We start from the raw sequence: 26,191 nt of genomic DNA, 5'->3' as shown, positions 1-26,191 counted from the left end.
CTTTAGCCTCTTGCTTGCCAATCAAAGCTGTCGGCCAGAGATGGCCTCGCATTGACTCTTTGACCCTGGTATCGCTTCATTGATCTGACCTGAGAACAGATACGGTATATCACATATGTCTTGGAGGTTAGCTTTCTCTGGGGGATCAGTGTCTGTGGTAAGCACTGCTGATTGTGTCTGACCATTCTCTGTCCACGAACGGAAGACATCCACATGAAGGAGACAGTAATAACTTTTATATACCTTGAATGATACATGATAGTCAGCATTACTTGACTAATAAAAACGTAATTTCCTATTGCCTGCATCTTTAGCTTTCCACTTGTCTTTTTCCCCCCTTCACATTCCATCAACCCTTATACTGTATCAATCCTGGTCTCCTCTTCTTCTTTTTGGTGTCATCATCCAGGGTGGAAGCCATGCATCGTCGGCACACCACGCTGAGGGAGAAGGGGCGTCGCCAGGCGGTGAGAGGCCCCGCCTACATGTTCAACGAACGCGGCTTGGCCCTCACCGCGGAGGAGGAGCGCTTTCTGGACGCGGCTGAATATGGGAACATTCCAGTGGTTCGCAAAATGCTGGAGGAATCCAAAACCCTCAACTTCAACTGCGTGGACTACATGGGCCAGAATTCTTTGCAGCTGGCGGTGGGAAACGAGCACCTGGAAGTGACAGAGCTGCTTCTGAAAAAAGATGGTTTGGCCAGGATCGGGGACGGATTGCTTTTGGCTATCTCTAAAGGTTACGTTCGAATCGTTGAAGCCATCCTAGCTCACACTGCTTTCGGCGGAGGTCTCCGGCTGACTTTGAGCCCTCTGGAGCAGGAGCTGCGCGACGATGCCTTTTACGCTTACGACGAGGACGGGACGCGTTTTTCGCACGACGTCACGCCAGTTATCCTGGCCGCTCACTGCCAGGAGTACGAGATAGTCCACATCCTGTTGACAAAGGGCGCGCGCATAGAGAGGCCACATGACTACTTCTGTAAGTGTATGGAGTGTGTGGACAAACAGAAGGAGGACTCGTTCAGTCACTCTCGCTCCAGGATGAATGCGTATAAGGGCCTGTCCAGCCCAGCTTACCTGGCCCTCAGCAGTGAAGACCCGGTGCTGACAGCCCTCGAGCTAAGCAACGAGCTGGCAAGGCTGGCCAACATCGAGACAGAGTTTAAGGTAAGGTTGCAATGTTTTCATCCAACATCTTTGCCTGTTTTTGTGTATTTTTACTCCTTCTATACACTTCCCTATTTAATAGGGAAGTGTGTATGGGCACCTAATAATTAGGTGCCCATACATAGTGTTACTGGAAAAGGGTTGACATAAGATTTGGCTGAGTGACACAAGGGAAGGAAGTCAGGGACAAGCAGGGAAGCTTCTCTCTTTTATGTTAACACTAACCCCGGAATTCCACTGGCTGCGGGTGCGGTGTCCAACGGTTTTGCTCCGTGCGCTCACGTCCGGCAATACCCACCGGCTCCGTTTTCAAAGCAGGCACGGCCAGCTCCGCTGAACAGCTGGAGTCGCGAGAACGAGGAGTTCCCGCGGTAATAAAAGCTCTTGATAATATGATTCTCCTATATGGTATTTACACAACAACGAACGCACGGAAGGTTATTATTCCCATCCGAACGAGTAAAAGAACAGTGGACATGCTTGTATGTGTCTCTGTTTTGAGAATGTCACCTGCAGTGAACACCGAGTGTCTTATTTTGAAAATTAACCGGAGGTTTTATTGTTTTGTCGGCGTCTGTGTTCCTGTCTATCTCGATGTGTTCTGTGCTAAATTGATGCGGTGAGCTCCGGCATCCGGCAGAAATAGAAGCAGTGCTTATTTCACCGGAGAGCTGGAGCAGCAGCGGAGCAGAGAGACGGCGCAGCGGCCGTGGTGGAAAGTCACCCATTGACTGCTCTTAATTGTATTTTTGTTTCTGCCGTGCTGGAGCGGAGAAGGACCGGAGCTGCAGCCGGTGGAAATCGGGCATAACCCCGGAATTCCACTGGCTGCGGGTGCGGTGTCCAACGGTTTTGCTCCGTGCGCTCACGTCCGGCAATACCCACCGGCTCCGTTTTCAAACCAGCACGGCCAGCTCCGCTGAACTGCTGGGGTCGCGAGACCGAGGAGTTCCCGCGGTTATAAAAGTGACGGGCGATCGCTCTTGATAATATGATTCTCCTATATGGTATTTACACAACAACGAACGCACGGAAGGTTATTGTTCCCATCCGAACGAGTAAAAGAACAGTGGACATGCTCGTATGTGTCTCTGTTTTGAGAATGTTACCTGCAGTGAACACCGAGTGTCTTATTTTGAAAATTAACCGGACGTTTTATTGTTTTATCGGCGCTTGTGTTCCTGTCTATCTCGATGTGTTCTGTGCTAAATTTATGCGGTGAGCTCAGGCATCCGGCAGAAATAGAAGCAGTGCGTATTTCACCGGAGAGCTGGAGCAGCAGCGGAGCAGAGAGACGGTGCAGCGGCCATGGTGGAAACTCACCCACTGACTGCTCTTAATTCTATTTTTGTTTCTGCCGTGCTGGAGCGGAGAAGGACCGGAGATGCAGCCGGTGGAAATCGGCCTTTACTGTAACCCCGGATTTCCACTGGCTGCGGGTGCGGTGTCCAACGGTTTTGCTCCGTGCGCTCTCGTCCGGCAATACCCACCGGCTCCGTTTTCAAACCAGCACGGCCAGCTCCGCTGAACTGCTGGGGTCGCGAGACCGAGAAGTTCCCGCGGTAATAAAAGTGACGGGCGATCGCTCTTGATAATATGATTCTCCTATATGGTATTTACACAACAACGAACGCACGGAAGGTTATTGTTCCCATCCGAACGAGTAAAAGAAAAGTGGACATGCTTGTATGTGTCTCTGTTTTGAGAATGTCACCTGCAGTGAACACCGAGTGTCTTATTTTGAAAATTAACCGGACGTTTTATTGTTTTATCGGCGCTTGTGTTCCTGTCTATCTCGATGTGTTCTGTGCTAAATTGATGCGGTGAGCTCCGGCATCCGGCAGAAATAGAAGCAGTGTGTATTTCAGCGGAGAGCTGGAGCAGCAGCGGAGCAGAGAGACGGCGCAGCGGCCGTGGTGGAAACTCACCCACTGACTGCTCTTATTTCTATTTTTGTTTCTGCCGTGCTGGAGCGGAGAAGGACCGGAGATGCAGCCGGTGGAAATCGGCCTTTAGATTGACACAACAGCCATTCTGTAAATGTAAATGTGTGTCACTTATCACATGGATTTATTTGTTACTTAAGACAGAGTGATAGTGATATGGACATAGTACTGAATGAAGATTTTAAGATCCATCTCAGCAATTTTTCAACCCGACTCCTGCCAGTGAATGAACTTAGTACCCAGACTTTCATATAACATGGATTTTCAATTGCATTCCCAGTGTTGTATTACCTTTTTGAAGTACCTATTACCAATGCAATTTCTCCTCAGGCCATGGTGAAATAAGAATTGCAAAGAAGAACACTTAAATGTATGATTGAAAATATGAGAGATTTCAGTGAGTAGAAAACTAAAAAACTAAAAACCTTGCTTCCATGATAATTCTGGTGATGGAAAAGTCCTACGATTGTGTGTGTGTGTGTGTGTGTGTGTGTGTGTGTGTATAATAGTTAATTATGTTGTTTGAATTGGTTGGCTCAGGCTCATCTCCTTAGATCCAACCACTAAATCTTACAACAGTAACACACACACACACACACACACACACACACACACACACGCACACACACACACACACACACACACACACACACACACACACACACACACACACACACACACACACACACACACATTGGCGGTTCTAGCTTGTATTATGCCCTGATGAACCCCAACTACTGAACTAGTCTGCCCTACATTGTAGCACCTGAATCTTGGCGCAGGGCCCTCTGCATATTTAGAGGTACACCAACCACCACTACTTTTGCTGCTTTACAGTACATGCTCCGTTTTCTGTGTTTTAATAATAACCTTAATACCCGCCTTATACCCCACAGTGTGAAAAAAGGGTCCTTGTTTTTGGTCAGTCAAACCTTAATGTAAAAAAAAACAGCAACAACGTGTGGATTTACTGTAGCGTATCCTTTTTTTCAAGTGACATGTTAGCTAGATAGCTAGCTTCAGTGCTCACTCTTGTCTTTGTTGCATTGTTGTTCTTTCATAATTTTCTATGGTGCAACATACAACATGTGCAGTACAATAACTACTTTTCATTGAACGTTTACAGACGTATTCTAGGTATGTTTCGCTGCTCAACTCCCATTGATTGATTACATACCGAATAATATTTATAGTCAAGCTCATTCACGTAGAAAGCAGGGTCAATTACTTGAACCAATCGGATAACAATGGTCTTATAACAATACAATTACCGGTTGTGTCACTTTTTGTGCCTGCCTTTGTGTGTTCAGGGGCTCCTTGTCATTGTTTTTCCCACCTTCCAGACGTCTTAATGAGAAGGGCTCACCTGAGGGACCACAGTTGTGTTGAAGCTCATCTGTCTCATTACCATCTCATTATCACCCCCGAGCCTTCTGTCTTCATTTGACTGTCCCCTCTTCACCTCATCCTATAATTATGTTATAACGTCAAATCGTGTTAAGACAGTGTGCCAATAGCCTCAGACAGTCGTGTTTCGTATAGGGAAATCAAAACCTGTCAACTATCAAAAGTTGTGGCAAAAAAAGATTGGGCATAGATTGTGGCAATGAATTCTTACCAGTTTTAGTAAGGGGTGAACCACGCTCACGTTTTACAGAATAGTTTGTAACTGGAACACCAGACTTTCAGAACGTTTCACGAGCTCGTAATTGCATGACACACAGTCACACAGCCACACAGCAATCTATTGTCCTCTGTTTGATTTTCTTGATGAATTGATTTAATTAGATTTTCCCCCCAGGACTCTTAAGTGATGTGGGCTGACCTCCAGATATAAGAAACAAATGCTAGCATGAAGTACTTGGGTTAAGCCGACTGTAAAGCATCATGTGTTCCCCATAAACACATGAGCAGTCTGGCTGTTTAGGAATAGCAGTCTGGTCAGTTCTGTTGATTTAACACTTAGAACAATTTCCCATTAACTTTGGTGTATTAATTAATTTTTTGTCCAGCACTCCAATCACTCCATTTGGCAGTGTTGTCTATGGTGATAGGCTATACACTTGCTGGTGATTTACACTTAATGTAAAATCCCAGCTGACTAACACATAATCCAAGAGGTGGGCTTCTAGAGCATTAGGGCTTCATCTGATTGGCTAAATACAGTAGGAACTATATTGACATGCAGAGCATCAATGCATGGCATATGTATTAGGCTAACACATATTACAGTTCTAGCAGTCTTTGCAATCCGTCATACCGCAATTTCAACATTTGAGATACTAATACATTTTCGATATATAGTGCAGCCCTGTAGGTAACATGCTTAATGTATGCATGAGATCAGAATGTAATTGATTTATATGGGGCATAGCTTATGTATCCAATTTAAATGATGGAAAATACAAATGAATAAGGAATGTGCACATAGTTAAGTGCAAGCAAACACCACATTCTCACCCACTGGCCTACATATGCAACCTGTCAGAGTGCTGCGACAGCGGTGCACTCTGAATGTTTATGCCTGGCGCTTGGCAGTTAAAGGCACTATAGATCCTCCTTGAAAGCCTAACATTTATCTTAAAAACATTTTACTTTTCAAGACTAGACAGACCATCATTTTCCCATAAGAGCTTCTTGGTAACGGTTAGGGCTGGCCCGAATGCCATTTTTCAGGCTTTGAATATTCGTTGGTTTTTCCGAGCGAATATTCAGATATTCGTTCCAGAAAAACACACCATCAAACCAACATTAATAATGCCAATGTACTCACTGAAACCAAGTGTGTGAGCCGAGACAGCAAGCTGCGTAGTTTATTGATGCTTTAATAACTTTCGAACGGTAGTAAAGTCGGAGTTCCTTACTTTTTCCCCGTGGAGGCGAACAGCTGTTGTTCCGTTCCAAATCAGCTGTCCTCTGTGCCATCGTAACCCGTACAGGAGCTTATCAATTCATCCAGGTCAGGAACGTGCATATTTTCGGCGATTTTATAAATCCATACAAAGATCAATATTGATAGTCTTTTGTGTCCATATTATATCCATTATTGACCGCCTATTCCCATGATGGAAGCAAGTCACGGTTGATGATGGGCAATAGCAGCGCTGAATGTAAACAAACAGCTGAGCTAAGCTAACGTTAGCATTAGCCTTTCCTTCCGAAATCACGCTAATGTTGTGGTAGCCTATAGAGTTATTAGGAACACAATCTATTCTTCCTCCATCTCTCTCTCCCTCCTGCGCTTGGTGCCGCTTTTAGTTTGCCTCACTCTGGTAACATCACGTAGCCTACTACAGCTGATATCACCAGTTGTGCTTTGAAAGGGCAGCGGCCAACTAGGTCAAAGTTCAAATAATTCGATAATATATTTTAAATGAACGTCTAATTTGTATTTTACAATTGTTTAAAACTTGTGTATCCTAATATTATTTGCTGACAAAATATACTGCAGTTTGAGCTACCTTTGCAAAAAAACATTTTTTTTTTTTTGAAAAAAATAAAATAATAATAATAATATTCCGAATACTGAATTGAGCGCCGAATACTAATTTAACAAACCAATACTCGGATATTCGAATAATTCGGGCCAGCCCTAGTAACGGTACATACATCCTCTTCGAGCCTTGGTAGCAACAGGGAGAGGGTGAAAGAAAATGAAGTGGATTTTATTTAATCACATTCAATTCTATTCTTGTGACATGCCAATTTGACTTTAATTTAGTTTAAATTAAGACATGCAGCCAACAGAGGAAGTAAAAAAATGGGTTAAATGATGTTGGCCAATGTGCTCTACTACAAACTCTCTCTCTCTCTCTATCCCTCTCTTCTTCTCATCCCTTCATCTTACATCTCCCTCACTCCATGTGTTAGACTTGGCTCCTGCTCCCCTCAGTCCACTCATCTGTAACCATTCTCACTCTGCTTCACACTGCTCTGTCTCCATGTTCAATCTCACGACATCATCCCCCTTTCCGTTATCTCCGAGGCCCCAAGGCACAAACCCCATACGTTGAATCGTGATTGCATTTTCATGTGCACTGAATGTGTGTGTGTGTCCTTGATGGGGTGTCTTATGATGCTCATATCACTGATTAAAATAAAACATTATTGTGCATGTACTACCCCAAAGCCTTCCCTGAATGTAAGTTGACATGAGACTATAATTGATTTCTGTCTCTTAACAGCTAAAAGGATAAAGTTAGATAGATGCTAACTGCTGTTGCTTGTTGCCTAGCATTTATTTTTTAAATTTGCAGATAGTGAAGGCCCTTTTGACCAACCTTATCTAACATGCTGTTCAGTTTATCATTTGTTTTTCTACGATTAATCAAAGTCTGGTTGGCCTCGATTTTAAAATATTTATGAACACACACTGGTTCTGCACAAAATTGATCGCACCATTTTATATTCAAGACAGAAACTAGATAAATAGCTGAGAGTGAGGCCTCAGCAAAAAGTGTCAAACACTAGAGGAATGGGAATGATGTTCATGGCCAAACAAACAGTACTGTACGTGCTCTCCAAAATTTATAATAATTTGAAAAGAAACCCTAAAAGAAAGTGAGAGTAGAAACAGATAATGCATTTTCTGGGGAGGCATGAAAGTGAGCATTATCCACACACCATAATGGTACAGTATCTCACAAAAGTGAGTACACCCCTCACATTTCTTCACATTTTTCTTTATATCTTTCCATGGGACAACACTGAATAAATGACACTTTGATACAATGTAAAGTAGTCAGTGTACAGCTTGTATAACAGTGTAAATTTAGTGTCCCCTCAAAATAACTCGACACACAGCCATTAATGTCTAAACTGCTGGCAACAAAAGTGAGTACACCCCTTAGAAAAAATTTACAAATTGGGCCCAAAGTGTAAATATTTTGTGTGGCCACCATTATTTTCCAGCACTGCCTTAACCCTCTTGGGCATGTAGTTCACTAGAGCTTCACAGGTTGCAACTGGAACCCTCTTCCACCCATTTATGACAGCATCACAGAGCTGGTGGATATTAAAGACCTTGCGCTCCTCCACCTTCCGTTTGAGGATGCCCCAAAGATGCTCAATAGGGTTTAGGTCTGGAGACATGCTTGGCCAGGCCATAACCTTTACCCTCAGCTTTTTTAGCAAGCCACTGGTCGTCTTGGAGGTGTGTTTGGGGTCGTTATCATGTTGCAATACCACCCTGCGGCCCAGTTTACGAAGGTTGAGTGCACATGGTCAGCGTCGTACACAGAGGTTGGCTTTGGAAAATAGATGTATGAGTGCTGCCAGCATTGCTGAAGGGCTTGAAGGGTTGGGGGGTCAACCTGTCAGTGCTCAGACCATACGCCACACTCTGCATCATACTGGTCTGCATGGCTCATCATACCAGAAGGAAGCCTATTCTAAAGATGATGCACAAGAAACCCCACAAAAAGTTTGCTGAAGACAAACAGACTACGGACATGGATTACTGCAACCATGTCCTGTGGTCTGATGAGACCAAAATAAATGTATTTGGTTCAGATGGTGTTAAGAGTGTGGAGCGGCAACCAGGTGAGGAGTACAAAGACAAGTGTGTCTTGCCTAGAGTCAAGCATGGTGGTTGGAGTGTCATGGTCTGGGGCTGCATGAGTGCTGCCAGCACTGGGGATCTACAGTTCATTGAATTCTAACATGTACTGTGACATACTGAAGCAGAGCATGATCCCCTCCCTTCATAAACTGGGCCGCAGGGCAGTACTGCAACATGATAACGACCCCAAACACCCCTCCGAATGACCACTGGCTTGCTAAAGAAGCTGAGGGTACAGGTTATGGACTGGCCAAGCATGTCTCCAGTCTTAAACCCTATTGAGCATCTTTGGGGCATCCTAAAACGGGAGATGGAGGAGCGCAAGGACTCTAATATCCACCAGCTCCTTGATGTCGTCATGAATGGGTAGAAGAGGGTTCCAGTTGCAACCTGTGAAGCTCTAGTGAACTACATGCCCAAGAGGGTTAAGGCAGTGCTAGAAAATAATGATGGCAAAACAAAATATTGACACTTTGGGCCCAATTTGGACATTTTTTCTTAGGGGTGTACTCACTTTTGTTGCCAGCAGTTTAGACATTAATGGCTGTGTGTCGAGTTATTTTGAGGGGACAGTAAATTTACACTGTTATACAAGCTGTACACTGACTACTTGACATTGTATCAAAGTGTCATTTATTCAGTGTTGTCGCATGGAAAGATATAAAGAAAAATGTGAAGAAATGTTAGGGGTGTACTCACTTTTGTGAGATACTGTATGTGTGAGCACTGGAGAAAGATGGCGGTGAATGCATTATGAGAATCAGTCCGTAGGGAGAGTGAACCTTCCAGAATGCTGCTGACTGTTTGCCTGCTCGGCCAACTGTGTTACACAACAGAACAAGGCAGGGGGGAGAGGGGAGGTCTAGTGCTGGAGAGAAGGGGGAGAAGAAGTGAAAGGTTGGTGCCGCGGGACAGAGGGATAAGGGATAGAGGTGGAACAAATAGTGAAGGCAACAGGAGAGTGGATTGTATTGAAGTGGAGAAATTGAATTCCATTGAATTGATTAAAAACTAAGGAAAACCACCCATCCTAGTGAAGTGTTCAAAAAAAGAAATGGAAATCCAAACGCTCATAATTCGGATTCCTTGGTTTCTGTCTTAATAAGTTAAAAGGAAGGTTCTGTTTTGTCAAATCAAATCAAATTATTTTTATTTGTATGGCCCAATATTACAAATAGACATTTGCCTCAGTGGGCTTTACATCCCATACAACATGACACCCTGCCCTTACACCCTTAGCTCGGCTGAGAAAAAACTCACAGTAAAAAACCCTTTACCGGGATTACATTTTTTTTTAGAAATCTCAGGGAGAGTCGACAGAGTAAGGGATCCCTCTCCCAGGACGGACATACTGCAATATATGTCATAAGTAGAGAAAATTCATGAAGGAGTTTGATCATTGACCAGATGTTTACATGGTAACACTAAAGTAAAGTGAGAATAGTGTGGATGCAGGAGGACTTCAGATGATGCCAGAGGGGGGACCGGATCCACAGGGAAAACTGGAAGTGGACAAACAGACAACCAATGAGCGAAGCAAAAATGAACTTAAAGGTTGAACAGGCATTTGAGTAGAAAGAGTTCTATCCTGATGGACGGTGAATCAGTGCTGATGTGAGGCACTAGCAGCCGGGGTGCGTCCGTTCCTAGGACGGCTGATTCCGCACAGAACTCAGAGTCAGTCGAGCAGCATGGAGAGTGCTTGGTAGAAAGAGGGAGAGATCCCCCGGGGCATCGCTCAGCCAATCATGGAAGATAGACAAAAGAGCACAAATGTTAGGGAAAAGGATGAATAGATATTCTATAAACCATTATCAGTTATGCATTTTGCATCTGCAGGTCAATTTTGCAGTGGCATGACACCGGTACTCAGACCCAGACAAACCGAGACCAAGGCAGCCCCTCAGGCTGTTATAGCCTGAGGGTTTTGTGCTTGTTGTTTCGCCTGTGTAATTGATCGTGTGGACACAAGTGGGCCTGCTGTTGATTGCCTTGATCTGTAACTCATGTCAAAACTACTCTATACGTTGAAATTATTCAATTGACAGTGCAAAAAGACAGCAGCTCTTCTTTCACTCTGATAAAAACCTGTGTTGCTTGAAAGACAATTATGTCCACACTGAATTAATGGATTGGCTCCCACTATTCACCATGTCCTTCTCATCTTTGTGGAATACTCCCTCAGACCATTTTTTTTTGTATATTATTTCAGGTGAAAGTGGTTGAAATATTTGGGATTTTACGACATTTTATCCAATTTCCATTCAAGGTTTATGTGCAAATTCAAACTGTGCATACAATTTGTTTGATGGGAATGTAGGGGCATTTAAAATGAGCATAAAAGAGCAAAGTGGATCCCTTATTTGAGGTTTTGTGGGAAGTTTAAATGCAATCTGTTGGACCTACCACTGTTTCTGATCTGACTGTGTGAACATCTGGGAATGTAGCAGAGGTGTACTGAAGTTATTATGGGAGATTACTGTTAGAATGTTGACTTTGACTTTTATCAACTCACTTCACTTGATGATCAAACAGTGAACTCCCTCTAATAGGCAAATCTCTTTTTGAAAGGAGATTCAATTTTCTTCTTTTTTCTTCATTTGTTTAGGTCATCAACACACAGAACTGATATTTCTGCAAAGTCAAGCTGATTTATTTCAAGATCAAAATATCATGATTCATGACCCAAACCAAATTATTACCCTTTAAGTGTTTCACACTTATGCCATAGAATCAAAAGAGAATAATGTCAGATATCAGAGCATAGCCATGTTCCAATGGCCTTATTTTCTCAGGGCTCTATATTCGATGAAAACACACATTACTTTAACTTTCCAAAAGGTTTTATCATGTTGTGAGATACTCATTTTCGCAGAGTCTTATGTGTTCAACTCTATGTCATGTTCCTTGTACTGGTAATGAATATTAATGAATTAGATTATAGAGTTTAGGAACAGAGGACCCCGGGAACATGGGATGACGCTGTCTCTATGAGGTTGCATACAAGGATGGCAATGGTCAAGAGATTTAAAAACAAACATGTGACTGACTCAAAATGTACACAAGCAAAGACAGGTGTCAGGTGAGCACTGGATATCCTGAGGTAAAATATGACAGCAGGACACAAGAAAGCCATATTATGCATGGTGCGAGAACATCTGAAGGGCAGGCACAGTAAGATGGGTAAAACGAGAAGGAAAAGGGAAACCAGGGGATACTGTAAAACACCAAACAGGCAGCAAAGAGACAGGTACTGGCACGGTTTGATCAATATCCCCCTAATGCGATTCTTGTATTTAAAGAATCCTGCTCTGTCTGAAAACATTTGGTTCCATGATTGTCAGGATGATGTTTGTATTCATTTTTTTTTGACTCCTGCAGAATGAATACCGTAAGCTGTCCATGCAGTGTAAGGACTTTGTGGTGGGTGTGTTGGATCTCTGCCGGAACACAGAGGACGTGGAGGCCATACTGAACGGTGATGTGGACCTGTGCCCTCCGAGCCCCTACAACAGACCCTGCCTGAGCCGCGTCAAGCTGGCCATCAAGTACGAAGTCAAAAAGGTAACATTTGTTTAATATATTAAGGAGAATTATATCAAGATCATTTTCTTTTTGCCGCTCAACCTGAATTTATACAACTCTTTTCACAAGCTGAGAAGTCTGGTTTACCGGAAATCGACAACTAGTAGCCTGTAGCGCTTCCTGGGCTTAGCGCCGCCCATAACGATTGTGATTGATTTAACGAAAGGAAAACAGGCCAGCCACATTTTTCCCCTATACTTGAAACGATATAGCTTGGTAAACTTAGACGTGATGTGTATATAGGTGGAATACGTTATTCTTTAACCATATTATTTGGTTGCTTTGGTTAAATATAATCCACATATATATTTAAAAAATGACAATGTTTACACCTTTTTTAATGTTGTTATATTTTATATAATTTACACACAATATGTGCCATCATTTCATTATTTCATCAACATGTCTTGATGAGGACTACTTGTTTTTTATTGGAGTGTTTTAATGTAGCTTGACTTGTGCATTTGTGTGTGTAAGTAAGCAAGTGTTAAAGAGCCATCTCGCCATGTGCATAGTACAGTATGTTGTGTATTTGTGTGCCTGTGTGGCCTCTAAGGGCCCTTCGTAAACAACAAACTGGCTTCTGTTGAGAGAGAGCTAATCCCTCCCTGCTGAGCAAAAGTGTTCTTACAAAATGTCAAACCAAATCCCTTTTCCCAATTTCCACGTACCAAACTCTCTCACACACACACACATAACGCACACACGTTCCCGTTTGACCTTCATGCGCTGCATGTTTTCTCTAATTAGGTAAATCCCAAGTGTGGATCTCTCTGTGTATGTGTGTGTGTGTGTGTGTGTGTGTGTGTGTGTGTGTGTGTGTGTGTGTGTGTGTGTGTGTGTGTGTGTGTGTGTGTGTGTGTGTGTGTGTGTGTGTGTGTGTGTGTGTGTGTGTGTGTGTGTGTGTGTGTGTGTGTGTGTGGCTGCGTGTGTGTTGGGCAGTACACATCCTGTTGGAGCTGTGTTTTTATCCTGTACGAGATAGCGTGACCAATACACAGACAGCTAATTACACAAGACGCGAGGAGACAGGGAGGGATAGATCGCCATGGAAACCAATGGAGCTGGAGCTGCATGGTTGCTGGACACAGGCAGGGCCCATGATGTCCTGGGTCACTGGGTTAATGAACTCATATGCAGCGTTTCCCCTGTGAATATAGAAATGATGGAGTGCATATATAAAGTCACGGTACGCTTGTGTGTGTGTGTGTGTTTGCATTTCGATCGGAGGTCGTCATTGGTCAGCTAAGATCAATGCTTCCCGGTGGGATGACGCAGGATTGATGGAGGGAGGAAACAAAAGGGGCTAACACAGAAAGCTGGAGATCATGACCTGTTTGTGCATAACAAACACAGGGTTTGATTGTGCCACTAGTTGATCACCCACTGAGCATCGATTGCTGCTGTTGTCCACATCCTCCTTCCTCCAGCCAGAACAGAAACATCCATCCTCTCCTTTCTCAACCGACCGGAACGGCACTTTGCTTTCATTTACCGCTTCCTATCCTCGGAAGCAAAGTCGCCAACAGACGTCGAAAAAATGCCAGACCAAGCTTTATCTAATAAAGCCAACCTGCTTCCATAATCAATGGAAACACTCCGGGCTTTCTTACTTGCTAGCGGCTTTCTTTTCGCACGCTGTGAGTTAAATTGATTTCCCACACTTCTTCTTAACATTTCTGTTTTTCATTCTAAATGAAGCCTAGTGGCCGCCGTGAATATTTATTTTGAACGGAATGAATAGATGTGCTCTAAATAGAAAAGCAGCCTGCCAACTCAACTACCTAGGAGTTTTTTTAAATATTAACATAAAGTGAAGCACTCGGGGCCCTTCATGAATGTACAGTAGTATTCTCATTGCATTAACTTGATTCAAAGGCACAAGAGAGTTCCATGTGCAGCATTGGTACTTTTCATGATAAAGGTAGTAATTACTGTAAATGCATACATTCAGTCTGCTGCTTGTGGCATTACAATCCAAAGAGGTTTTTAGTTTGGGACATAATGAGTGGAAAGATATTGTTTAATAGATTCAGGTTGGATCACAAAAACTATAACGTTTAGAAGAAATAGATCAGCCTGCTCTCTCAAATCCTTCCCTATCGCTGTGTACTAAAATCCATGGTGTCTTTAGAAAACCAAAAGTGGATCTTCAGAGATGAATAACCAAGAAATGTACCTCAGCGCCATGTTCTAACTTGTGTTGCTTTGGTGCAATCACCGGTGTAATTTCCTTCACGCTGTCCCTGGTGTGTGTTGTGGAGGAAGTATTCAGGTCGTTAATGGTACTATTCAGGTCATTAATGCTACTAAATGAAAAGTATTTGTCACAATGAAGGTATTCTCCATTAAAGTCCTACATTTACAAATATACTTAAATATAAAACATGAAAGCACCAGTGCGGAATGACCCCTTCCTAGAAATAGCATTTTAGAAATAGTAAAAACAAAGACTATACATCAAGATTAACGATTAGCCTACATTAGACATCATATTGGCTGAGCACATGGATCCGTGTTTGTACACGGACGTGTACGAAGGCACTAAGATATATTTTCTGAACAGCCACTTTTACACGTTACATGTTGTTTATCTTGATTTCTTTTTTATTGCTGCTAAAAATATAGAATCACAAGATAACTATGCCTCTGCTGTCAGTCTGTTAAATATTTGTGACTACTGGCCCATTGCAGTGTTAATGTGTTTGCTTAATGCGCTACTGCTTTAAAGATTCCCCGAGGGACCTCTTAAACAGTCCGAAAAAAACGTCAATGTTTTACAAAGATTGGGAAAGCAAAGCAAATTACTTCTATAACTGTTATGGCTGCTAATAACTCCTCTCTCACTCTCTGTGCCCTGTGCCCCCCATCCTTTCTTCCTTGTTTTCCGTTGATTTAATAGTCTTGTCCCTCTCTTTCTGCAGTTCGTTGCCCATCCCAACTGCCAGCAGCAGCTGTTGACTATCTGGTACGAGAACCTGCCCGATCTAAGGCAGCAGTCCGTCGGGGTGAAGTGTGGGACGGTGCTGGGGGTCGCTGTAGGTCTACCATTCCTGGCTATTGCCTACTGGATAGTGCCATGTAGCAAGGTATGGACGCACATATGCGCGCAAACACACACACACACACACACACACACACACACACACACACACACACACAACACCCGAGCCCCGCAACTTAATGTAACTGTGAGAGTTAGCTATAAGGCCATGCTATCTAAATCAGCGCTTATCCTCACGAAAGGTTAATACTCCATCAAGCAAATTATAATCTGTTAAGTGATGCAATGTGAAAGGGGCCAAACACTCGGGAACTGTTTGCAAATCTGCTCATCAACCGAGGTTAATCCTCCACCTCATCATCAAGTGGTGTGTACTAGGGTTGACTTTCAAAACATCGTTGAGAACCTTTGGGTGATTCATGTTCTGTATGACTTTTTAATTAGTTATTTTGGCTGTTCTGAAGTGCACGAAAAAGCAGTAACGCTGAGAGAGTCTCCGTCAGTGAGACATGGAAACACCTGTGTATGTTAATGTGTGTGGATGTGTTCGTGTCTGCATGGTGCCTGTACGATTATATGTGATTTTGAATCAATCCATCGATCAGCCTGTGTGTCATAGTCTGCCACTTTCTTAAGCAGCTGAAAGAGCAGAGGGGTTAAAAAGTTAGCAGGGTGGAGTAAAACCAAATGAATATGGGATTCAAAGCACCTTGTCTATTTGTTTGATTATCACTTACATAATATTAAGGAGCAGTTAAATATTGAAACTAGACATCTGAGATGTGAGAGGAAGGCAGAACTGCAGATGGAGTGGGATAATAATAAAACAATTAAAACCAAGCTAATAACTGACACAAGACAAAATGGATTTTAATGCCTGCCTTAATTGCAATATGATGGCATCTCAACAGAGACAAATAGGGAACACAAAATACATTTGGATGATTAGAATGGTAAAAAAAATTAAAATAAATGCAAGTGAGGGAAATAATACATCAAGACAGAAGCAGGCTGCATCATAGAAAGCCCTGATGTGTTTGGGTTGATTGCGTGCCCTCCTCCACCTGACGCTAATCTCGCAATTTTGTTCCGCTTCGTCTCTCACCGATCATACATAATATCAATTTACAAACCATCACAACAAACCGCCATCAAAACCCCATCCAATATATCACATGTCACATCATCCAGGGAGAGATATGGACATTTTCGTAAATAAGTCATTAAAGAGGGTGAAAAACAGATGCGTATCTGATATTGAGTGTTTCTTAAAGATTGAAAAGAGGTGAAAGGGGAATGAAGACATCAGAGAGTGATGGGGGCCAGGCCTGCATTGGAAGGTGCACGCATGAATACGCTTCAGTCGTTCTCTGAGTGACAGATAATAGATTAAACATATAGAATAAGACAAAGAAACAAGAGATTGGTGAAAAAATTGCCTGGCAATGGAAACAAGCTCTATGCTGAAGTCAGGGAATTATTATTTTATAAAGCAATAGCCCCACTGTTTGATTTGTTGATTATTTTGTTACTGTGTCAAGATTTTCCTGAGTTTCCCCCCCCTGAATCTCTTTCCTTTTCTTAGCCTTTTTTTCAACTTGTCCCTGTTATATCTTGGGAGATTCATTCAAACCCAGGTCACTCGATCAAAGACTGTCCAACTGTCACACCAAGGATATGCTCATGATCAATTAATCATTAATGCAAGCATAACTGATCGGTGTGTGTGTTACGGAAGAGACAAGGGGAGAGAAGGACAAAAGAGACCTTTTTTGTCCCCTTTAATCTATTGCCATTTAAACAAAGTGGACATGAGTGATGCTGCAAAGTGTGGTCACAAGGCCTTTGCTCATATCTTGATAACTCATTATTCAGAGTGGATGCTGGTCTGCACACCCTGGTTCTCCCAGATGGAAAGATGTTAAGGAACAGTGAAGGGCACACAGCAGCTTTAAGGGGAATTTCCATTTCACACCAAACCTCTGCTTTTTTACTCTTCACGCGCCTGCTGCCAGTGTGAAAATCAGCTCTTGTCACCATCTTACTGATAAAAATAAATAAATCCTAGTGGGGTTTGCTGTCTTTCCACACAGCAGTGGGCCTGATCTAGGTTGACCCACGTGTTGAGAGGCTGACGGGTGAAATGGATCAGCCGCTCCAGATGGGATAAATCAAGAAGGCCAGCGTCAGGAGCAGGTTTAGAGGAGTTTTTTTTTGCAGGGTTAAGATTTATCAGACAACCTCTTCCCACGTGCTTTAGTTAGTTTGTGTGGCATGGGGAAAGCTATTATATCCGATGTGTTACAGCGCATGCCGAGAGCAGAGGTGTCCTGTGGGTAAGTTAATATTGAACACAGCGGGTTCACAGAGTGGCAAATGTTGGGCTCTCAATAATGGGGTCAGAAGTGTGTGTATGTGTGTGAGTATTATTGTGTCTGTTGTTGTATGTTGAACACTACTTGTTTGATTGTTTGGCTAGTTTCTCTAGAATTATGTTTGCTGAAACAGTAGTGGATAAACATATCAATGATTTGCAACAGCTGCTGTTTGTCCACTAAGAAGGTTGTGTAGTGGTGCTTTTCTGATATTGATCTATTAGGACCCACATCTCAGAAATTCAACACAAATCATGACCACTGCGTTATCTCTGTAAATAAAAACAGATGGTCTATTTGGCTTCAGTTTTATTCAAACATGAATCTACAGCCTAATTCCCTGGCACACAAACTCATTTTGCTGTTGTGTTGGCAAGCGCCAGTGAACACAATTACTTGACAAGCTATAATGTCTGATGTATTTTCGTGGGTTGTCATATTACTCTCTCTCTCTCTGTGAAGTCTTTGACCAATACTAAATACATACATAACCTCATTTTCCGGCAGTCTTTCTTTCACTCGCTACCTAAACAAATGCACGCTCAGCCAGCATGCGCAAGCACAGATCTTTACGACAACAGGCACTGGTATTGTGCCGGTGCACGCGCGCAGAGCGACAGTTGTGTGAATGTTTATGTGCCTACAATGGCGGCGCAGGTAAAAATCCTTCCCAATGTCTGTTTTGATGGTTTTTATCATGTTTTATCACCCTTACTTATCTGAGATGATGCTTGACAACTTGCTGTTTGAAGACCGCAGTGCATTAATGTGGTGACGTGGGGACGAGGGAGGGGACTGCTAACTGCAGTCAGTGACAGGAAGTTAGCTAAACTGACCATTCCGCTTACTGAACTTACAGGCTTGGCCAAGGAGAACCAGACTGAAACTCGGGTGACTTGCGATTCAGTTCCGACAGACACTTCCTGAGAGCAGTGTATTAACCTTGTGCTCTCTCTAACACCTCCCCGGCTCGGGCACCAAGCGTTCCAATGTGTTGGGTCAGAGCTGAACACAGTGAACCATAAACTTCTGGAGTCTAAGGAGTCGAGACTTTATCTATACAGCTGAGCTAAAAAATCTAGACAGGCACACAAGTCATCTTTAACATTAATATTGACTAAATACTAAAACATTCCCTCACACTTACTTTATCCTCGATCTTGTCTCTTCCCAGCTTGGTCAGATCCTGCGGAGCCCCTTCATGAAGTTTGTGGCCCACGCTGTGTCCTTCACCACCTTCTTGGGCCTGCTGGTCATCAACGCGTCAGACCGCTTCGAGGGCGTGAAGAATCTGCCCAACGAGACCATCACCGACCACCCCAGACAAGTCTTCAGGGTCAAGACCACACAGTTCTCCTGGACTGAGATGCTGATCATGAAGTGGGTGTTGGGTGAGTCGCACCTTCTCTGTGGCAGTGTGTTTTTGAAAATTCTGCGCACATCCAGCCAATTAAAAAAAAATGAAAAAACTGATGTAAGACGGTCCACTGACCAGGCCTGGCAGATTCTCCCTCCTTGATATGAAACAACCTTGGGTAAAGAGTGTTCTGGGATTTGCTTTTTAAGTTGACTTTTGAATCAATATGGAATGGATGTAGTTTATCAACATGCAAGTAAACAGTGGGCTACGAAGATGTTTCTACCAAGGTTATAAAGTATCCTTTTAAAGTACTCAGCACCTTTCCCCGTTATTCAGTAATGTCCCTGAAAAGAGTCCGCCTGACTTTGATATGAGGCAGAATTTAAGAGTAATGCCGCATCACCATGAACCAACCGAGTGGATGAAACACAACAAATTATTCTCTTTTATCTACCTGAGATCAAACACGAGTTTGCTTAGCTGAATGCAGCACAGGCCAGACATGATTAAGCAGTGGTCATGCTGGGTGCTAACGATAAGCAAGAGGGACATTTTGGGAGTTCGACCCGAGAGGTTGTAGTGAAGATGTAATAGAGGAAGAATATACCGTGCAATATATATATATATATATATATATATGTATATATATATATATATATATATATATATATATATATATATATATATATATATATATATATATATATATATATTGCACGGTTCTGATACATGCTGTGTTCTGATTGGTCAATTGCTGCATTCTACGGGCAATTATTTATCGATACTGAATGCCCACTGTTAATGATAATTTACCATTGCTATGGACCTACAGACATTGTTCTGATCTATCACTTCCTGCCATATCAATCCACTGACAGACTTTTAAAAACAGTTAGGCCTACTACTCATTTGAAAAGTTTAATACTTTACCAACATTTCTTTGAATGTGTCAGTAAAGCAGGAAACTTCATGAGTCATGGTTAAAGTCTGAAAAGACTCCAGTCAAGACGACGTGAGTAAGTTTATAGTTACCGTTGCTATGGAGGAAGTTGTGATTGTAGCGGACTATTTTTTGTACCGTAAGAAATAAATCTAAATCAATAAAAAACAAACCTAAAACAATATTAATTTAATTTAATTTAATTAATTAATTAATTAATTAATTAATTAATTAATTAATTAATTAGGTTATTAGCGGTGTAGTAAGCGGGATAATGTCTCTCGCTAAACAATATCCATTGCGTGCGTCTCATACAGGGAGACAGGCATGAAGAACCAGGGAGATAGGACAGAAAAACAAACTCAAAACATGACTCGCCCATGGCAATATCTGTCAGACCCCAGCTGGCTCCCATCTGCTGATGTTCTTCCTTTCATCTACAGACACACACATACACACACACACACACACACACACACACACACACACACACACACACACACACACACACACACTAATATATAATAACATTATATGTGTGGTTTGTATATTTTGACGCACATATGGTTCTTTTTTTATTTGTTTACGTGTAATGGCACCATTCTTTCCCATTTGCCGTTGTAATTTGGCGGCAGCAGGTGCTCGTGTACGTGTGTGTGTGCGTGTGTGTGTGCGGTGAGTGTTGGTTCAGGTCGAGCTGGCTATTTGTAATTTCAGCGGCGTGCTTTGAAGGCACCGTAATTGTTATAGAGACGATGCTGATCGGATAGCCTTTTTCACTTAGCAATTTTCTCCTTGTTTTGGCTGCAAATAGAGGATGACTGTTTTTGCGTAGGAGGAATATAAAGTTGCTGTGTGTGTGTATGCACCAGAGCCATAAGTGGGGATCACTGAGTGTTTTAGTATAAATTAAAGGCCTTTTGTTGTCAACATCTGTACATGTTTATTTGTGAGCGTGTCTGTGCATGAATTAACTCGTTTGTGTTTTGACGGGTGCCTGTGAGAGAATCTTTATCTCCATGTGTTGTTTTGATGTTGTTTGAGCCACAAACTGAAGGAAATTTTCTGTCACTATGTGATAGACAAAGATTTTTAATTTAATTGAATTTGTGTGTGTGTGTGTGTGTGTGTGTGTGTGTGTGTGTGTGTGTGTGTGTGTGTGTGTGTGTGTGTGTGTGTGTGTGTGTGTGTGTGTGTGTGTGTGTGTGTGTGTGTGTGTGTGTGTGTGTGTGTGTGTGTGTGTGTGCAGGTATGATTTGGTTGGAGTGTAAGGAGATCTGGAGCGACGGGCCAAGAGAGTACATCATGCACCTGTGGAACGTTCTAGACTTTGGCATGCTGTCCATCTTTGCTGCGTCCTACACGGCGCGCTTCATGGCCTTCCTCAAGGCCACCAAGGCCCAGCAGTATGTGGACATGCACGTACCGGACCAAGACCTCAAGGACGCCTATCTGCCTGAAGAAGTCGCCTACTTCACTTTCGGTAAGCCTGTTTGCGTCAGGAATACAAATATAAACAATGTTAGTAAAGTTTAGCGGTATTACACATACTACAGATGTGTGAGATTTATTTTATTACATATATTGTTTTTTATATTATCATTTTTGTCCACAATAACCATTCCATTTAAATCGAATGTAACTACTGTAGACTAGACTCTTCCTCTAATCACTATTTTGATTCTCTACTGTCTGTCCCACATGCGCATTCACTCCAGAATCACACAGGCACTGACGAAGTAACGTGAAATCGGATATGTATCACAAGCGACAAAAATAAATACAGCAACACACTTTGGATAGCTATTCCGCTAATTATTAAGACATGGCAGAGCAAGACCACCAATTCCTGTTAGATACAGTAGTTACGTAGTACAGCTTTTAAAATTTGAGGATATCTTGGCGTTCTTTTTTTTTTTAGTTTACTAAATTCTTTGGTGTGTTTCGCACCACATTTCCCAAAGATTAGATATCCTGAATTGTTTTCGTCGCCATAGTAGTGACTATCGATACTGCAGATAAAGTGGCTTGAAAAAGTATTCATCTCCCTTGAACTTTTCCACATTTTGTCACCACACACAAAAAACTGACAAGTGTGAAAAGTATTCAGCCCCCCTGAGTCAATACGTTGTAGAGCCACCTATTGCTGTAATTACAGCTCAGGGCTGTACGCTTATTTTTTTAGGTGGTAGCACTGGTGCTAGCAAGCAAAAAAATTCAGTAGCACAAAAATAAATTTGGTAGCACACAAAGTATGATCGAAAACTTGCATAACCTTAACCCTTGCATTTCGCTCTAATTACCTTTGAGCATGTCATCTTGGTCTCATTTGAGATTCTCAACTCATATTATATCCTAGTGTGTGTAGTAATAATTATGGAAAAATGAATAGGGGTGCACTGATTGCAATTTAGAAAAAAGAATCTAACCTGCCAATTGCTTCTGTTAATTAAAACCAAACTTTAAAACATTAAACATAGCCTATTAAATAAATAAGTATACATATTGGTACAATTTAGGATAAATTAAATAGGTTGTTGTGAATGTGTTGGGAGTAGCTTTTCAGTGGGTTATTTAAAACTTTGTAAATAGACTAGGCTACTGTTGACTGCTCGCTGCAGCTGAATGAGTTGCCTTTCAAGCTAGAAAAAAGCGCTAACTTCCTGCTCTTACCGGCTTCAAAATAAAAGTCAACTCACGTTTGGCCAGTAACAGGCTTTTAATGTGAAGGCGCACAGGAAATGTTCTGTTTGTACACGCGCTAACTTAACTGCGGTAATGTGCCGTCTCCTTAGGGTAATTGCCGTTGGTGAAGTTTTTATAGCCTACCTAGAATCGCTGCAGGAGCACAGATCCCGAGAGCACATATCTTTCACCAGCCAAAGTGAAGGGTGGACTCAATAACTTACTTGCCTAAGACTCATTTACCCGCAGTGTTAATGTAGAGCCCTCTAAGCAGTGTTGTGCAGCGCTCCTCTGTGTTTCAAAGACAGCCTCTCCTCATTATCAACCTGTCGCAGGAGTGCGAATGGATTTGTATTCATCATCGCACGTGATCAATTTCAGTAGCAAATGCGATCAAAACTGTCGCACTGTACAGCCCTGCAGCTCCAAGTCTATTGGGGTATGTCTCTACCAGCTTTGTACATCTACAGACTGACATTTTTGCCCATTCTTCTTTGCAAAATAGCCCGAGCTTCAGATTCAGCGTCAGATTGGATGGAAAGTGTCTGTGAACAGCTATTTTCAATTATTTCCAGATATTCTCAATTGTATTTAGGTCTGGACTTTGACTTTGCCATTCTAACACATAACTATGCTTTGATCTAAACCAGGGGTGTCAAACTCTGGCCCGCGGGCCAAATCTGGCCCGTTTCAATATTTAATCTGGCCCGCGAACCAATTCGGCAATTCCATTCAATTTGGCCCGCAAAAAAAAAAAAAAAAAATCATGATTTTTTTTTTTTTTTTTCTCATGTGGAGCCTGTGCCATATTGGCACGTCGCACACGCTCCCAACCGTTAGGACACTCGCATAGCTTACCACTAGGAATGTATGCTGAAAGTTCCACAGCTCAGGATTTTAAGCCATGAATTGATGAATTTGCATTGAAGAAAAGATGTCAGTTTTCTAATGGCTGTAAATAGGCCAATCTATGGGGCTAAATAGCATGCTAATATGATGATTGATTGTGTCAACTGTCTAAGGATGAATGCTAACATTATCTGGTTTCTAACTTTTGCCTGAAGTTACAATATAGCTCACTAACTAGATAGATACCCGCTGATAGCCCACCCCTTTTGTTTCCAATGGTGGCTTTGCATTTCATTACCAATGTAAAGTGTCATAAATAGTTAACACTGGTGCTGGGTCATGATTCCTATAAAAAAATAAAATTTAAAAACGTGATATGTTTTGAATGTGCAGAAAGTTTAGAAAAATCCAAGAGAAAACATATTGTGGCTCAATCCAGGATGCCTGAGAGCCTTACTGCATTATAGTCCTTTATATTTGTTTCACCAGGAACCTGAATGTTGTCTTTTCCTTTACAAAAATAAAGACATTTCCACAATAAATTGACGCAGAAAAGGCACAGAAAACCAACACAGAAAAATCCACCAGAATACAGGAAATTAAGTGTTTGACGCACAAAAATTTCTGGGGGAGCACCCCCATACCCCCCACATATAATTTGTCCCCCAAAATATGTAAACAAAATCTAGCCTATGCCTCGTATGTACGCAGGTTATATACCTAGATATGTTGTTTGAGTTTTGGATTAAAAAGAAGGCATGTCAGTAAGCGACATGTCTGGCCCTTCGTGTGATTATCATGTCGTAATTCGGCCCTTTGTGAAAATGAGTTTGACACCCCTGATCTAAACCATTCCATTGTAGATATGGCTGTACGTTTAGGGCAGTAGTCCTCCTTGAAGGTGAACCTCCACCCAGTCTCAAGTCTTTTGCAGACTCTAACAGGTTTTTCTTCCCTGTATTCGGCTCCATCCATCTTCCTATCAACTCTGACCAGCTTCCCTGTCCCTGCTGAAGAAAAGGACCCCCACAGCATGATGCTGCCACCACCATGTTTCACGGTAGGGATGGTGTCTTCAGGGTGATGTGCAGTGTTAGTTTTCCGCCACAAATTGTATTTTGCATTTAGGCCAACAACTTCAAGTTTGGTCTCATCTGAATATGCTGTGGCAAGGGTTGGAGGAAGGTGCTCTGGTCAGATGAGACCAAAATTGAAGTTGTTGGCCTTAATGCAAAATGCAATGTGTGGTGGAAAACTCACACTGCACACCACCCTGAACACACCATCCTCACTGTGAAACATGGTGGTGGCAGCATCATGCTGTGGGGGTCCTGTTCTTCAGCAGGGACGGGGAAGCTGGTTAGAGTTGATGGGAAGATGGATGGAGCCAAATACAGGGCACACAACCTGTTAGAGTCTGCAACAGACTTGAGAGTGGGATGGAGGTTCACCTTCCAGCAGGACAATGACCCTAAACATACAGCCAGATCTACAATGGAATGGTTTAGATCAAAACATAGGCATGTGTTAGAATAGTCTAGTCAAAGTCCAGACCTAAATACAATTGAGAATATCTGGAAAGACTTGAAAATAGCTGTTCACAGACGCTTTCCATCCAATCTGATGCTGAATCTGAAGCTTGAGCTATTTTGTAAAGAAGAATGGGCAAAAATGTCAGTCTGTAGATGTGCAAAGCTGGTAGAGACATACCCCAATATACTTGTGCAGTAATTGCAGCAATAGGTGGTTCTACAAAGCATTGACTCAGGGGGGCTGAATACTTATGCACGCCACATTTTTCAGATTTCTATTCATAAAAAAAATTGGAAAACATGTTTCATTTTCATTTCACTTCACAATTTTGCACCACTGTGTGTTGGTCCATCATATAAAATCCCAATGAAATAAATGTGTGTATGTGGTTGTAACGTTACAAAATGTGGAAAATCTCAAGGGATATGAATGCTTTCGCTAGCCACTGTAACTATCCAATTCATCTTCTTTTAATCTGAAAAAAATTGTTTATTCCTGGCTCACAAAATGTTGAACTGCTCCACGTCTTATCTACCAGACTATTTTCCCCCAGAAAGACCAATTTGACACCACATGATAAAATGCAAAACGCTGTCACGAGGTGCTTGAATCCTGGCTGTGCTTCATCAGCGACTGATAAGGAGGAGCACATCAGATGAGTGTGTGTGTAGAAATGGTAATAGCTGACACTAACAAATGACAGTGTATGTGTCATTTATATCAAAATGGCATTGCTGTGTACGTCACACATATTTTTGCACGCAATATTAAATGACTTCCCTTTGCAATTATTAATACCTACCTTCCCTTTTTCTATCAGTCTTCTATTGGAAATAAAGCATCAGCATATTAGACAAATCAGGAAAACTTCTATATCAAAGAAAATGTCAAGCTTTTTCTAAGCTTAAACTCCTCTATAATGGACATTATTAAAACCTACTTGCAGGCTGCACAGGACTTTCCTATGTGGCCAACTATAGGAACCTTCATCATTGCTGTCCTCTAGTGGTGCGACTCAGTCATGACATGTCAGTAAATAAATACATTACTTCACTGCATATTACTGTAGAGAGAGAGTGTCAGTTATTATTATCCCCATACGCTGTTCTCCATATGCCTCCAAAGCTGCAACATAAGTGCTCACACTGTGAATGACATACGTAGTCGTTGGCCTGGATAGTC

At 42.2% G+C, this 26,191-nt stretch overlaps 1 protein-coding gene across 1 annotated transcript in view; it reads left to right on the top strand.

Annotated features, from left to right (window-relative positions):
- Positions 1-26,191, top strand: part of trpc7b (transient receptor potential cation channel, subfamily C, member 7b) — a gene marked incomplete at both ends in the record, with an annotated part of 53,371 nt that overhangs the window by 4,497 nt on the left and 22,683 nt on the right. Inside the window, 5 exons of the mRNA XM_080035810.1 lie at positions 410-1,172; positions 12,060-12,242; positions 15,188-15,352; positions 18,817-19,033; positions 21,192-21,425. Coding sequence (XP_079891936.1) covers positions 410-1,172; positions 12,060-12,242; positions 15,188-15,352; positions 18,817-19,033; positions 21,192-21,425 — 1,562 coding nt within the window. The remainder of the gene's footprint in view (positions 1-409; positions 1,173-12,059; positions 12,243-15,187; positions 15,353-18,816; positions 19,034-21,191; positions 21,426-26,191) is intronic.

Source organism: Ammodytes marinus, assembly GCF_949987685.1.
Source record: "Ammodytes marinus genome assembly, chromosome: 10".
NCBI lineage: Eukaryota > Metazoa > Chordata > Actinopteri > Uranoscopiformes > Ammodytidae > Ammodytes > Ammodytes marinus.
This window is presented reverse-complemented; position numbering and strand designations above follow the sequence as displayed.